The sequence below is a fragment of the Notolabrus celidotus genome, chromosome 7 (assembly GCF_009762535.1).
Source record: "Notolabrus celidotus isolate fNotCel1 chromosome 7, fNotCel1.pri, whole genome shotgun sequence".
NCBI classification, from domain to species: Eukaryota; Metazoa; Chordata; class Actinopteri; order Labriformes; family Labridae; genus Notolabrus; species Notolabrus celidotus.
The window spans coordinates 30659059-30674583 of NC_048278.1; the positions used below are offsets into that span (position 1 = coordinate 30659059).

Here is a 15525-nt window from a genome sequence, read left to right on the forward strand (position 1 = left end):
CTCTTTCTCTCTCTCTCTCTCTCTCTCTCTCTCTCTGTCTCTCTCTCTCTCACACACGCACACAATCCCTCTCTCTCCTTGACAACACGCACACATACATACACACATTTGCAGAGCTGGAGTTGCCGCAAAGCCCCGTCCTCCAGGGCTTTTTAAACACCGTGTTTGCTTCACGCTCCAACAATATCATCCAATTGAAGAGGCGCAGCGCGTAATGCACTGAACCGACGGACACCGTGGGAACAGCGCCGAGGACGGAGCAGAGCACAGCGCGTTATGGTTTAGGGAAGAAAGAAAGGAAGCATCGTTTAGGTGTTTAAAAAAGAGAGAGAAGAGACGCCTAATCTGACTTAGCATCGTCAACACAAGAGAGGGGGACTCGGTGAAATGTGACCGGTGTCCCGTTGTTTTTTTCAATGTGGTTGGGTCTGCAGCCGACTCGGTCGTTGCAGCTTGCTCGGTACGTGGATGCAGGAGCGCACGGCTGTGGGGTTAAAATCCAGCACCGGATCTTGGAAGACAATAGGTGAAATACACGCCGGCCTGGATATCCAATACTGCACTAAACGAGGGTCTGAATCCGCTTCCACTTCACATTAGGTACGTTGTAACCATCCTTCGAAGCTTTGATGTCCACACACTCGGAGACACATCCTCTTCTGTGAGACTGCGGTAGTTTTAACGCACAAAGCAGGTTAAAGCTCTAATCCGGGGTTTGCTTACAATTTAACGCCTCAGTGTGAAATAATAAATAAGGCTTGGTAGTCACCACTGGGTTGACCTACATGTGTTGGCACAGTAAAAGCAGAATAATATGAGAGTCGTGTTTGGGTATGGGGTTTGATACAACATCGGCCATTTCACTCAACAATCCGGTTCTCTCATGGAGAAGCTTGTGTTTTGCGGTTTGGGCGTTATTGGGGTGATGCGGGGTCGCAGTCTGCCATCCTATTGTCATATCATAATTCATATTCAGGGTCTTCAACTACAGTATGACCTCATGTTTCTCATTTCACATACAAAGGGGGTGTTGGAAATGACATGTAATTGGTCATTTGGTTATAGTGGGTGGTGATCTGCTTAATAACAATAATATATCCAGCATGAATGAACAACACAAGGTTATCACTCAATGCATGAACAAATGTGAAGGAAACCATGTAGAAATAACAATGTTTCTGCAGAATTCGAGTTTCAGAGAATTTGAAGATTGACACAAACCAAAATGTCATATTGCAGTGTTCAATCTTTTTTCAGCATATTCACGTGTCATTGAAATGTAAAAAAACTACACTTTTATGAAAATTGGCAAGTATTGTATGCCATGCTATTGTCATATCATAATTCATATTCAGGGTCTTCAACTACAGTATGACCCCCTTCACATACAAAGGGGGTGTTGGGAATGACATGTAATTGGTCATTTGGTTACAGTGGGTGGTGATCTGCTTAATAACAATAATATGTATCCAGCATGCATGAACAACACAAGGTTATCACTCACAATGCACGAAGAAATGTGAAGGAAAACAGGAAAAACATGTGAAAAATAGCCATGTTTGTGAATTTTAAAGTGGCAGACTTTGAGTTTCACAGAATTTGAAGACACAAACCAAAATGTCATATTGCAGTGCTCAATCTTTTTTCAGCATGTGTGTCATTGAAAGGCAAAAACACCACAAATTCATGAAAAATGACAAGTATTGTATGCCATGCTATTATCATATCCCAATTCATATTCAGGGTCTCCAACTACAGTCTGACCTCATGTTTCTCATTTCACATACAAAGACGGTGTTTGAAATGACATGTAATTGGTCATTTGGTTACAGTGGGTGGTGATCTGCTTAATAACAATAATATGTATCCAGCATGCATGAACAACACAAGGTTATCACTCACAATGCACGAAGAAATGTGAAGGAAAACAGGATAAACGTGTACAAAATAACAATGTTTATCAAATTTATAGTGGCAGACTTCAAGTTTCACAGAATTTGAAGACACAAACCAAAATGTCATATTGCAGTGTTCAATCTTTTTTCAGCATGTGTCATTGAAAGGCAAAAACACAAGCATTGTATGCAATGTGAACAAAACAATCCTAAAAAATGAATTGTGCTTGTGTATTGTTAACCAGACTCAAAACAACATGTGTAACACATTGGCATGCTGATTTTTATTGTCTTGTTTGTCCCGCCCTTGTTGCTGACCAATGGCAGATAAAACTAGTTACATCATTATGTCAGTCATCTTTATATAAATTTAAGTTTAGTATTAGCAGCTGTCCATCACCAGCACGTGCATTGTGCATGCGTATTGTTAACCCTCCTGTTACCCTCAATTTTACTAACATCTTTTATCCTTGGGGTCAGCAATTTAAACCTCCAGAAACTGATTGTTACCCAGGTTTATGTCAGGTACTTTATGTTTCTTTGTTGACTACCTAAATAGCCCTTTAAATAAAATATATTTCAAGTATAATAACAATTTAAAGCATTTAGAAGGACTTTATTGTAAAACAGAAAATCAAACTGCTGCGAGTTTGTCATGCTCTCGTCGGCCCTGCCTTGTTTCTACGTTATGAAAACATGACACAGGACTCATCGTTGAATGTCTATAGAGACAAGGTGGCTGGACATATTAGACCTCAATCTAAAGGTTGGCGGTTCGATCCCAGCTCCTGCAGTCACATGCAGAAGTGTCCTTGGTTATAGTGACCTCAATATCATCCAAAACAACTAAAAACAAATGTTTGTAAAATGTTGATATTCCTTATGTTATATACAGCTAAAACAGCCTGGGTCAAATTGACCCCAAGGAACACTGATGCTTTTTTTTTTTCAGGAAATTGGGACATATCAACATTTTAATTTAACATTTTCCCAGTTGTCTCCTTTAGAATAGGAAAAGTCATGAAATATGAAGCCAAAAAAATTATGTTAGTTAATTTAGAGACGTTAAACATTGAATGGGGTCCAATTGACCCCAAGGATAATAGGAGGGTTAACCAGACTCAAAACAACATGTGTAACACATTGGCATGTTAATGTTTATTGTCTCGTTTGTCCCGCCCTTGTTGCTGACCAATGGCAGATAAAATTAGATACATCATTACGTCAGTCATCATCAATTTAAGTGTAGTATTAGCAGTTGTCCTTCACAAGCATGTTAAACAAAAAGACATCAATACTAGTTCCCTTCTAGGTGCCTGTCATGTTACAGGTGCTGTTATGAAGCAATATGACACGACAGCCATGCTGATGTTCAGAACAACAGCATAACCTTGAGAGTAACAATGATTTTATTGACTGCAACTTGACTTTTGCTAACACCACAAATGAGCTCCTTTTTGTTGTGTTCATTTATCTTCACATGTCTAAATAACATGTAAACAGTGACATTTGGTTCTCTTGAAGGTTGCTTTGCTGCATGTGTAAGTCTGAGCGAACAGCTTGACAAGTGTAGCCAATGACTGTCAGCTGTAACATTAATTAGTGATATTCAGAACACCTGGGGCAGAGTGATACATCTATATAGCGCAAAGCCCCGGTGCTGTTATCCCCTATATCACTGTGCATGAACTGCTTCTTGGCTAATGGACTAACTCTTGTGTAGTTGTGCATAAGGTCATTCCTGCGCCCTCTCATCTCACAGTGGTTGTGTATTTCTCCTCAGTGTCAATCAGGTCAGAGAGGGAAGTGAAAGCCAGGCAGGTCGCTGGAACAGCATGGCGGCCGTAGTGAACTACTCTCCCCCATGGTGGGTCAACCTGCTCCATCGGATGCCTCATTTCAACCTTGAATTCCAGCTCGTGAGCAGTGATTTCAGACCGGAGGACTCTGAGTATCAGAAGGTAAGACAAGTACGGGGGAATAATTACCTCCCACTCAGGATTCATCATCCTCTACATCATGCAGCATCACCTTATCATCCCACCTCCTGCCACCTGCCCACACTGTAATTTCACAGCAGAGTGGCCAAGTGGTGACTGAGGCTGTCCTGTAACCACAGAGTTGTGGGTTCCCTCTTTGCATCGATCAATACTGCATGTGCATATGAGAGAGAGAGAAGTGTCCTTGAATCAAGACGCAGACCCCCTGCCTGCTCCATCATTGTTATGGGTAAATGGTGCGCAGAAACTGTCGGTCGATTTATGGATTAGTCAGGTGGTTCCCGACCTAGAGGTCGAGATACCTGATGGTTGTCGTATAAATCAGAAGGAGTTACAAGATTTTTGTTGAGATAGGAAAGCTAGAAGCTGCTGTATTACATCGCAAATGATTGTCTCTACTTAACTCTGCTCACTTGAACTTGAGCTGTACTTTGTCTTTGCACGCATACCTGCTCCCTGTGGGCATTCCCTCAGGTGACCTTCAAGGCACAGCCATATGTCACCTATGATTGTGTCTCTTATATTAGGTTGTGCACTACAATATGTATGCTAAGTATGTCTATTTCAGTCTATTTGGTGCTGCCTACTGTTCAGCCAAACTACAGAGTGGTGGGCGGGGTTATTGAGGTTGTTCTGTGTTGCGCTGTCGTGCAGAGACAATCCTGTTTGACCATTCAGTGGTCTGCTGTGTATTCATGTCAGCTTAGAGGATCGACCCAGCTCGCTTGGAAACCTTGGCAAGGTTGTGCCCAAAAAAGCCCCAGATACCACCTCGACTTTTGCCAATGCAACACCGTAAAAGGAATGATTCTAAGAAGGGCAAATCCACTTAAGCTGTGCCATGCAGTTCAAATGTTTGAAAAGACAAGAAGTTTATAGTATGAAAAGTTACGTTTCTCAAGTTTTTGCGTTTTACTTGTGTGCATCAGTTTGTGCAACCACCTCAGGACTCTGTAGTTGTAAATCAACATCACTTTGGATGAACTGTTTAAAGCTCATGGACAGTGCTGACCTTGCTCTCCACATGCCAATAAGTGTTGGAACCAGTTAAGTAAGCAAGAAGAAAAAACATCTCCATTATTTTCCTCATCAATTAATATGAGTATTTTGGAAAGCCAGAATATGAAACCTTTTATTCCAAGATTCTTAAATGTGAGGACTTCCCTCTTGCATATCATTGTATCTTTAGGACCCGTGGGCTCTGCACTGTTGGTTAAACAAAACAAGAAATTGTAAGACTCCATCTTGGGCTTTGGAAACTAAACGCTGCCAACAGATATTTTGTTGGATTTGCAACTAATCAAGAAAATACTCTGAGAGGGAAAAAATAATCAGAATGGATTCAAAGCATAAAAAGAACTTGCAGTCATGCAGTGATAAAGCACCAGCTGAGTCTGCAGCGCTGCATAGAAAGCAGCTCATTCTAAAAAGACGCGCTTTGGCCCAGTTTTGCTGCATTTCATTTGAATCCTCAAACAAGGTGACTTTCAGGTCTCTGCGCCAGAAAAAAAAAAACACTGCCTCACTAACACACATGAAGCAAAGATGCATCATTTAGGACCCTTCATTCATGCGCTGCTGTCACCCCTTCAATGTGGTCTGCTGACATGTATGGGGAGAGGAGGGAGGGCGTGTGAGTTCAAGAGCCGAGCGTGGGAAGGCACCCACGGCCATGAACAAGGGAGGGAGAGATGGGAACCGGAGAGAGACTGCAGGGAGAGAGGAGGAGGAGGAAGAGGAGTGAGAGAGATAAAAAGGGACTGATTGGAGGCGAGAGGAGAGAGAAGGCTCCATGAGCCATGGGAGGTGCTTCTAAATTGCCAAATAGCCACTTCCTGCGAGCTATTCAGTGTTTAACTAAGGCTCTTTGTGTGTGTGTGTGTGTCAATGTGTGTGACCACTGGAATTTTAAGGACCCCCTTTTAGGACTAATTACATCCTGACATATTTGAGCAGACGGAGCTGTTTCTATGTCACTGAGCATTCTGCACCATGATCATATGTTTGTATGCTAACCCTACATACAGTGGTCGTGCAGATCAAGCTGTATGTATATATGTCACATACAGCACATTCTCTTTCTGTGTCAGTGCGTATTTAGCACTTAGTGTTGTTTGTGGAGGTGAGGTCAGAGATCTCCCTCAGGGGTTGTGTGAGCGTGTGTGTTCATGTGAGTGGTGTGTGTGTGTGAGTGAATATAGGGTTCTATTCAGGGTGAAATCATTAATTCTGGCTAGACGAGGGGAGGGAAAGAGGGTGAGAAGAAGAAGAAGAAGAAGCAGAAGAAGAAGAAGAAGGAGGTTGAATTGGATTGGGGCAGGGAGCGAGGGAGGGAGGAGTGAGAGAAGAGGGGGTTAATAGAGAGTGGGAAGGGGGAGAAGAGGAGAAGAGGAGGGGGCCCTGTAGTCTGTTGTGAAAGAATGCTCTCTTTCTTTCTTTCACTCTTTCACTGGAGCCCGTCTTTAGATTGGCTCAGTATATCTGTCTCAAAGGCTTTCATGCATCCACTCATCCAGCTGAGAGACGCACACACACACACACACACACACACACACACACACACACACACACACACACACACACACACAAACACACACACACACACACACAAACAAGGTCCTACACAGTGTCCTTCAGTGCGCTCAGTCCGTCACCACAACACACACACACACACACTCTCTCACACACTCCCACACAATGGAGAGAGATTCTTCTGTGTAGTGTTTTTCTTTCTGATGTGATTTGGCACTGCATCATTTGTATTCAGCTCTGGAGCTCTGAAGCTTCTCAAAACTTTCTTCTCACACACTGTCACTCACTTATTCGCTCACTGCAAGAAGCTTTTTTTCTTAAACAAACTAAATTAAAAAAAAACAACTGTTCAGCATTCATTCACAAGAGCGAGCGGTCGGTCTCTGATGACTTGGACTTTATTGAGGGTGCTGACTCTACGGCTTTTACAAGAACACTGTCTTGTTTTTTTCCTGGGGAGCTGAAACTGGAGCTCTTATCCTGAGGGTCTGTAAGGCAGTGGAATAGCTTCTGTGTGCGAGCATGCGTGTGTGTGTGTGTGTGTGTGCAGTGAAGTCGTGTGTTTGTATTATGGCAGAATCGCAGAGTCAGCGACCAGCCACAGTTAAAACAGCTGCAGAACATTACAGAGGCATCATGTGACCTATAATAACACACACATATATTCCCAGCTGTGGAAAGTAAGTCTGTAATTGGTATTTTGGAGAGTTTGCCACAGTTTGCACAATGGAAGACATCATCTCGGCACATTTTGAGAAAGATCAAACAGCAAAAATTGCTACTTTTGAATGTAAAAGATTCAGTTTATGCCCCACAGATCATCAAAGGCCTTACAAAATTAAGGGTAGGCTCCATAATTTAGATCTTGATGCAATTGTTATAGAGAACTTGAGTCGTCCCAGAACACTGGCGCCAGTTTACCAAAACCATATCACTCCTGTTGTCTGCACAGACACTCCCGAAACATCAAAACTCCATGTCTATGGAACAACAATTTTCAAATCACTTTTTCATTTAAATGGCAGATTAACATGAGCGCTCTCTTTGAGTCTGAAGTAGTAGCAGCTAGCTTGTCAGTGGTAACCATGGTGGTAGGTTGTACTGTGAACTTGCAGACCTTCCCTTCTTAAACTTATCTCAAGCCAACTTTATTCATAGCCACTTTCAGACATGCACTGCACTCCTGAAAATGTTCTGTTGTTGTCCGATTTTGGGCGCATATGTGAACCATAGACTGTATAAAATATGGACGTAGTATCCGTCACGTCACCCATCCGTTTCTGAAGTGCTGTTTTGAGGCCAATCGGCGGCGGGAGCCATATTGCTCCTCTTGAGCGAATGTGACGTAAAGAGGCGGGCTTTGAGCCTCCTAGCCAACAGCTACAGGGTTCCCGCCTGCCAATCAAGTCAGCTGTGCCTCTCATTGGAAGACTAGTAATCTCAATATCTTTCAAATTACCGTGCCTTAAAAAAATTCACCTCCCTACAGTGTGTGCTGATCGAGAAATGAGCTATCTAGACTCGTTTTATGCACCAGGCTGTAAACATGTTTATTTCTGCTGTAAAGATCAGCTTTTTTGAATTTGTGTGTATGTGGTTTCCGGTTCTTCCGGAGCCAGCCTCAAGCGGATTTTAGCACTTCTGCATTGGACTCATATTTTTAGGCCGGAGGTTGCCGCTTGGTGTGAACGCAAACAGCCAAATCTGTTCAACCCGACTTAAAGCTGCTGTTGGTAGTCGTGATATAAACATCAGTTCTGAGAGAGATTTCGAATGTTAACACTACCCCTCCCCTCTCTGCTGTCATAACCCCGCCCACAAAAGATCGTTGTGCATGTTCTAATAATAATAATAATAATTATTATTATTATTTTTATTTATCACGCACTTTACATTTGGAGCAAATCTCAAAGTGCTACAGGGCATAATAAAAGGGCAGCAAGAATAAAAACAGGGTTAAAAACAAATAGTAAAATGCAGTACTTCTATGAGGAAGTAGTGGCTTCCCAGCCAATAAGGGCGACGTAGTGGGGCCTCCACTTGACCAATCAGGACAGAGGGTTGGGGAGTAGCTCTGATTGGTCTGTGATAACGGGAACGAGGGCATTGGACAACACAGAGATTTCGCCATAATCTCAAATTACTTCACTTACAGATGAGTACCGATTGGTAATATGACCTTTTCTCCAAACCCAGCAGAAAAAAAGTACAGTTTTTTACACCATTCCTACCAACAGCAGCTTTAAGGCAGACTTTTCCCTCACCATCCCCCCTTGTACAATGTCCACGTAAAGTTGGGGTGAGCCTGAGCCATTGTGCGAACACAGCAGGTAAAAGTCTGGAACATATGCCATGAGCATAACAGAGGGACAATTATGTCACATTGAGAGGAGTCTCTCTGCTTAACAGTCTTAGTTTCTCTCCTCAGTCATCACTATATTGCTGTCAGCTGTTGTGTTCGTAAGCTGCAGTGATATCAACACATAAGAGTCACCGTTATGGAAGATTCCTCCTCCTACTCCTTCTGCATGCGTTACTCATCCTGCCCCCTCACCTGAACCAAACACACAAGTTGTGAGAGCACATCCAGCACAGATACTCCTAACTGCAAAGTGCATTTATGAACGGAAAGATCCTGAAACGTCAGAGCCTGAGTGTCCTGAAATGATCCAGAGAGTGTTGAGAGTGCATGTGTGAAAGGGTTTTGATTAGTCGGCTAATCAGTGCTTTCAATAAGCGATGGGAGGCTTGTTATGTTTCAGCTTTTTGCTTGATGAGCTTGATGAAAGGCATTTCACCAAAGTAGTTTTGAGTTTTGTGATCAGATTTTAGCATTGGTTAGCTTGATTAGCATTTGAGTTTTAAACATTTTTAAGCCAGCTGTCCTGCATGTTGGGCCGAGTGATGTCTGATTGAGAAACTGTGTAAATAGCTGATCTGATATTTCAAGATAGAAGTCAAGTCACCACATCCTGTCCAAAAATGACGCTTTAAACATTGAGCAGGTGCTTTGTTCATGAAATCAACCACTCATTTCCAAAACAAAGACATGCCATCGCTTGTCTTAATAGAGATTTAGTTTTTGGTGTTCTGGTCTCTCTTTGACCCCACAGCACAGATAAATATCCGCAGAATGAACTCCAGGTCAGTCATCGCCTCAGGACAGAAGTTCAGAGCAATAGAAGGCAAGGCCAGACTAGTAACACACAGTCAGAGAGAGAGTGCAAGGACAACCCGCTGAAGTGGAAGTGATTGATCCTGTCAGCTCAAACACACGCACACACATTCACAGGCGCGCACACACACACACACACACACACGTCCAGATTGAAAGTAGATCACTGTGCCTGGGTGTTTAACGTTTAGCCCCTCCTCCAAGCTTGCAAGCTGATCTCCAGTAGCATAGATGTGCACACACAAACTTGCAGCTAAGCACACACATGCACAAACGCATCCACAGCCAAACTCACCATGCTTATTAGAAGCTAATTGATCCACACTTAATCTGCGCTGATGGTTTGTCGGCCTAACAGTTAATCTAGCCGCCATTATACGGAGTAGGGGGGGAGGGAAGCGCTGCAGCGACCTGCATCCTCAGTCAGATTAAGATTATACGCCACACATGCGTGAAGCTATTGTTCCCTGCGAGAGTACAACATATGATGGAGGTCACAGCATGCAAACCTGAGGAAGAGCCTTCCACAATGTTGACTGGCCTTTAGTCCGTTGCCACACGTTTAGCAAACACTGTAGATAGCTTCTTTGATTCAGTTTCATTTACGGCAATCCACACTCTCCAACATAGTGCTCTGCAGTTGCCCGCTGACATCAGTCTGATTAGTTGCACAGTATGCTTGGCTCGTAGAAGGCAGCTCAAACCTGAAGCTCAAAAAAAGGTTGGACACAGAGTCTCCTGAGTTCTACATTTTTCCATGCTTGGGCTGTTATGTTTTTCAATTCCACCTGTCCGCCACTCTCATTTTTGTGAACATGATTCTGCATATCAGGAACATCTTAAGAAATGCATTAAAATCTGGCAAACCAAGGATGAACTGGGACATGTATAGTGGTTAAAGGCAGGGGTTCCTGAACTTTTACAGCCCACAACCCCCAAAATATTGGTGCCAAAGACTTGCGACCCCCACTGTCCCTTAAAGTGGTTAAATGTTGCTTCATACTTAATTTCTCTAGTCTGCAGAAAAGTAGCCACCTACATGCACACATGGCTGTGTTTCTTGTGCTGTTATGAATTATCCACTGCAAATGAGGCTTTTGTTAATTCACTGTAAACTAACTCTAACCCTAACCTTAGGAGTCATCTAAAGCAGGGGTTCCCAAACCTTTCAGCCCACTACCCCCAAAATATAGGTGCAAAAGACATGCGACCCCCCCTGCAGAAAATTAGCCTACCTATATGAGCATGTGGCTGTTTCCTGTGCTGTTGTGAACAAACCTACTGCTACTGATGCTTTTGATAATTAACTGTTCAATAACCCTAAACTTAGGAGTCATCTGGCGAAAAGAAAGGCAGAAAACTCATTACATTTTCTATTTTCAAGGTTTTATTTCAAGTTTAGCTACTGTTTTTGTGAATATGTTTTTACTATAATGGGTAAAATGTAAAATCTTTAGATAACTTAAAAAAGAAAAACATTCTGGGAGACATCTCACAACCCCCCTTTTGTGTCTCCCACACTTTGGGAACCACTGATCTAAAGAAAGGCAGAAAACTAATGACAAAAAAAATATTTGCAAGGTTTTATTTCTTAATGAATTGCTTTAAAAAATATATTTACAGTAATGGCAATATATGGAATTTTAGATTACTTAAAAAAAAAAGGGGCACCGTTGTCCTAGCGGTCTATGCGCTCACCCCATATACAGAGGCTATAGCCCTCGTCGCAGAGGTCGCAGGTTTGATTCCAGCCTCGACCATTTGCTGCATGTCCTCCCCCACTCTCTACTCCCAACATTTCCTGTCTCTCTCACGCTGTCTTGTCCATTAAAGGCAAAAATACCTCTGAAATATATATTTTTTTAAAAATAATAATCTTGCGACCCCCAGTTAGTGTCTGGCGACCCCCCAGGGGGTCCTGTCCCCCACTTTGGGAACCCCTGGTCTAAGGCCTGTGTCACTGTGTCCTGAAGTTGTCTTATTCTCTTGCATGCAGTATCATTGAACTGCCTGGAGAAAATTGCTCTGAATTTGGTTCATTTTTGTTTTCATACCAGTCAAAAGAAAAAGGCCATCTGAAATCACTTAGTATTTCTTTAGTGCTACCCATGGCGTAACTTTTCTTTTGCCTGTCTGTTCTTTTTTTTTAAGTTGTGTTTTTTGGGGCATTTTCACCTTTAATGGATAGGACAGCTGAAGAGAGACAGGAAATGTGGGGAGCAGAGAGTGGGGGAGGACATGCAGCAAATGGTCGAGGCCGGGAGATGACCCCGCGCCCGCAGCAATGAGGATCCCACAGTATAGCCTCTGTATGCCCCTGTTTTGCTCTTCTTCAGGTGTAATTCTTTGATATCTTGTACTGCCTGTAAATCATTGTGTTGCAGCTTTAAGGCTGATGTCTTCCTTCAGGCATTTTTTTCAGTGTACAAAAATATCCTTTGTCTCTGCCACAGGGAGGCTATCATTCTGTGGTTTACAGGATGGATGCAGGCTGTAACTTAGGGAAAGGATGCTAATTGCATAAAACTGCTAAACAGTGGTTTTGAGTTTGGAACTGTGATGAGCATTTACTCAGTTTACACAAACAATGAAAGAACAATGTTTCAGTCCGCAGCCTAACAGCGAGTCACTTTTGTTCCTTTTCCTGAAGCCCTGAGTTTAGAAGGCGACAGACATCTAGTTCATATCTTAGCTGAGATTAAACAAACCAATGAATCTTATGTAGCAGATAAAGAACTCGGTATGTTCCTGAAAAGATCACTCATGATAGAATAAGTTGTTACTTTCCTGTTGAATCATTATGAAAATGATGCACTTCTTCTATCATACGTCTTTTCCCCTCTTATCACTGTATCTGGGTCATGGTCATCCTCATGGTATGAAAGCTTCACATATGATGGATGTCATGAAAACTTCCAGAGTTATATAGCCGGAGGTTCCATTCACATTCTACAAAGCTTAATGCATGTTTCTCCCTATCATTTAAGCCCTCACGTTGATTTTAAGGCACAAGATCAAACAATGCATTAGTGTAGCCCAGCAGCACGCCTTTAACCATAGCGCAACATCCCCAGCACTAAGCCTATAGATAATAACACAGGATAATACAGAGCTTATCTGCCCCTCCTTTCCCTTAAGGATCCTCTCTTCTGCTCCATCTCTATCTCCATCTGCTCTTCTTCTTTAACCTGTTGGAGAAAAAGCAATCAACTGACTTCCTCTCACTCAGCACTGCTTTACAAACGTCTCTCTCCAGAGAACGTTATTCTGTGGTAATGACAGAAACATATACATGCAGGCTTTTTCCATCTGGTTTCAATTATTTATTTAGTTGTACCGCCATAGAGCCACACAGTCTTTTTTAAAAAATCCAAGATTTAAATTTCTACCTGAGTACTACGAGTGTTCCAAGTGTAGTTGAACACTTTATAGCTCCAGTCTTGTACCGAGAGACCTCAGACAATAGAAGAACATTGATTCCTCAGCAGAGACTAAGCGTTCTGGTTCAGACCGCTGTCAGAAAATTATCCCTCTCCGTTCCCTTTAGATGTCACATTACACCACTGCAGGTCAAATCCTATTATATATCACATTGTAGTCCATCTACTGCAGTGTTCTAGTGACCCACTATCCTGGTTGGATTGACTGTAGCCCTCCAGAATTGAAACAGTGCCCTTTGCTGGCCTGGTTATACATCTGGCATGGTTTAAATGCTGACCTTATTGGGCTGCATTGTTCTCACAATGTGAAAAGAGATTTGTGCCTGCAAAGACAAGCCAGTGCCAGCATATCAGCTGGCTCTAGTGTGAAGTAGATCACTGTGCCTCTAGTAGTTATTCATGTAACGTTTTTGATGAAGGAATTTCCAACATGCCGCTGAGCAGGGCGTAAAATTAACATTTTACCTCATCTGCCATTGGCTTGTGGCCTCCAAAAATGTCCCGGCCAAAAATATTTTTCACCGGCCAAATAAAAAAATCATGCCTTATTTGATTGAAAATAATTACCATACATTTTATTATTAAAATCAAATTTAAGCATCACTTAAAGAACACAGTTATGTACAGATAGAATTAGATTATTGCTATTTTATTAGGTTATACTTCATTTAAAGGTGACTCCTGCATCATCATGTATTAGAAATATTCAAAAGTGCAACCTTTTACATTGACTGATTGAGCCAAATGTCTGTCTCACAGCTTTAACTGGAACGTTCTGTTTAACCTGCAGGAAAAGGGATTTTCCTTTGGGACGTTTTCTTTGAAACGTTGTACAGTGACATTACTCCGTTTAGCTGTCTGTTGCTGTAGCTGTCCTCTTCTTGATCGTCTCCTGCCTCTTTGTTTATCCTTTTGGTGGCTTCACGAGGGGAATGTGTTGCCACATCTCCCTCGAAACGCTCTTCCCGCCGTGCTTCTTCAAGCAAAGGGAATGAAAAGAACTCCAGTAGCCGACGTCAACCCATTCCCAACGTACCAAATCACAACACAAGTACAGCTCGCCGCAAGAGTCAAAATAAAAATAATTGGCAAAAGTATGAAAACAAAACCTCACATGCAATACAAAATTTTCCATCGGCCACAGGCAGGTGCTTTTTTTTTGTTTTACACGGCAAACAAATTTTTTACCCGCCATTGGCGCTTAGAGGGTTTTAATTTTACGCCCTGCCACAGAGATGAGACACCGAGATGCATTGACACATTTTGCATTAACAAACATTTGTTATTCTCAATGGATATATCCTCTTTTATCGATGCTAGCAGCTAAAATGATGATTGCTATCATTTTGATTTTTGTCTTATAGCATCGTCTGGCACTGACCTAATGATGGCTTGAAAATAGTTTGAAAAACATTAGCTTAACAATGTTATGATAGTTTGGTCAAGCAGCAACCTCCATTGTTGGAAAATGAAACCAATGTGGAAGTGCAAAAAACTGCAGTTCCTTTAGTGTCCACTTGAGGCTGGCTGCAGAAAGATGTTAAGATAAGATAAGATAAGATATTCTTTATTGATCCCCATTGGGAAAAATTATTTTGTTACAGCAGCTTACCTCACGGGACAGGGGAAAACAACAGTGTACTTACATAGTTAAAAATCCAATAACAATAATAATAGTAATAATAAAGGTAAAATAAAATAAGATATAAATAGAATAACATTAAATTAAATATAGCAAATATTACAGATATATACACACTATGTACACTTCTATCTTATACATTGATAGTAAGGTAAGTTATTGCACAGATAAAATTGCACCAGGTTATTGAAAAACATACACAGTATGAAAAACAGTGCGATTCAGATGTGAGATGGATACAATAGTTTGTCAGTGTGAATAAAAAAAAAAGGAGTTAAAAGGCAGAAATAAGCATGTTCACAGCCTGGTTGAAAATTGTTTTTTGGTACAAAGCTCATCTAGTTGTTTGTACACACAGTCCAGGGAGCGGGATGGGGCATAATTAGAGGCATGGCTGAGGTGATGGAGAGGTGAAAGCTCACCTCAGCTCCACCTCTTTATCTGGGTTGACAGAAAGTTAGATGGAGTCAGCCTTGTGGCTATATATGGGCTTCAAAATGTCTCTCTAGAAACCAATGGGTGCATAGCTTGGACTGCAGTCTTTGAGATTTGAGCACATTAGCATGATGAAGCTAGCATTCAGCTCAAAGCAGAGCTGTAAAGCCTGGACACAGACTTTTAAAGAACAGGTTTACAACCTTTTATGACCCCCTGTGATCCTGAAGCTTGCAACCCTTAAAAATAAAACACTATTGACCCCCCCCATGAATGGTTGTAGGAGTCTCTTGATTGGGATCAGCTCAGTCTTTGTCTTTTCATAGAATCAGAATGATTGTGTAGCAATAAGAAAAAGAAGGTGTTTTTAAAGAATTATCAGCTTTCATTGCTTCTTCTGTTTTTG

At 41.9% G+C, this 15525-nt stretch overlaps 1 protein-coding gene across 1 annotated transcript in view; it reads left to right on the top strand.

Moving 5' to 3' along the window:
• The first annotated feature begins 59 nt into the window (after nt 1–59).
• ttyh3b (tweety family member 3b) overlaps nt 60–15525 on the top strand; it is a 37058-nt gene continuing 21592 nt past the window's right edge. The window contains exons 1-2 of the mRNA XM_034688864.1: nt 60–600; nt 3679–3856. Of these exons, the coding sequence (XP_034544755.1) occupies nt 3731–3856 (126 nt within the window). The 5' untranslated portion in view covers nt 60–600; nt 3679–3730. The remainder of the gene's footprint in view (nt 601–3678; nt 3857–15525) is intronic.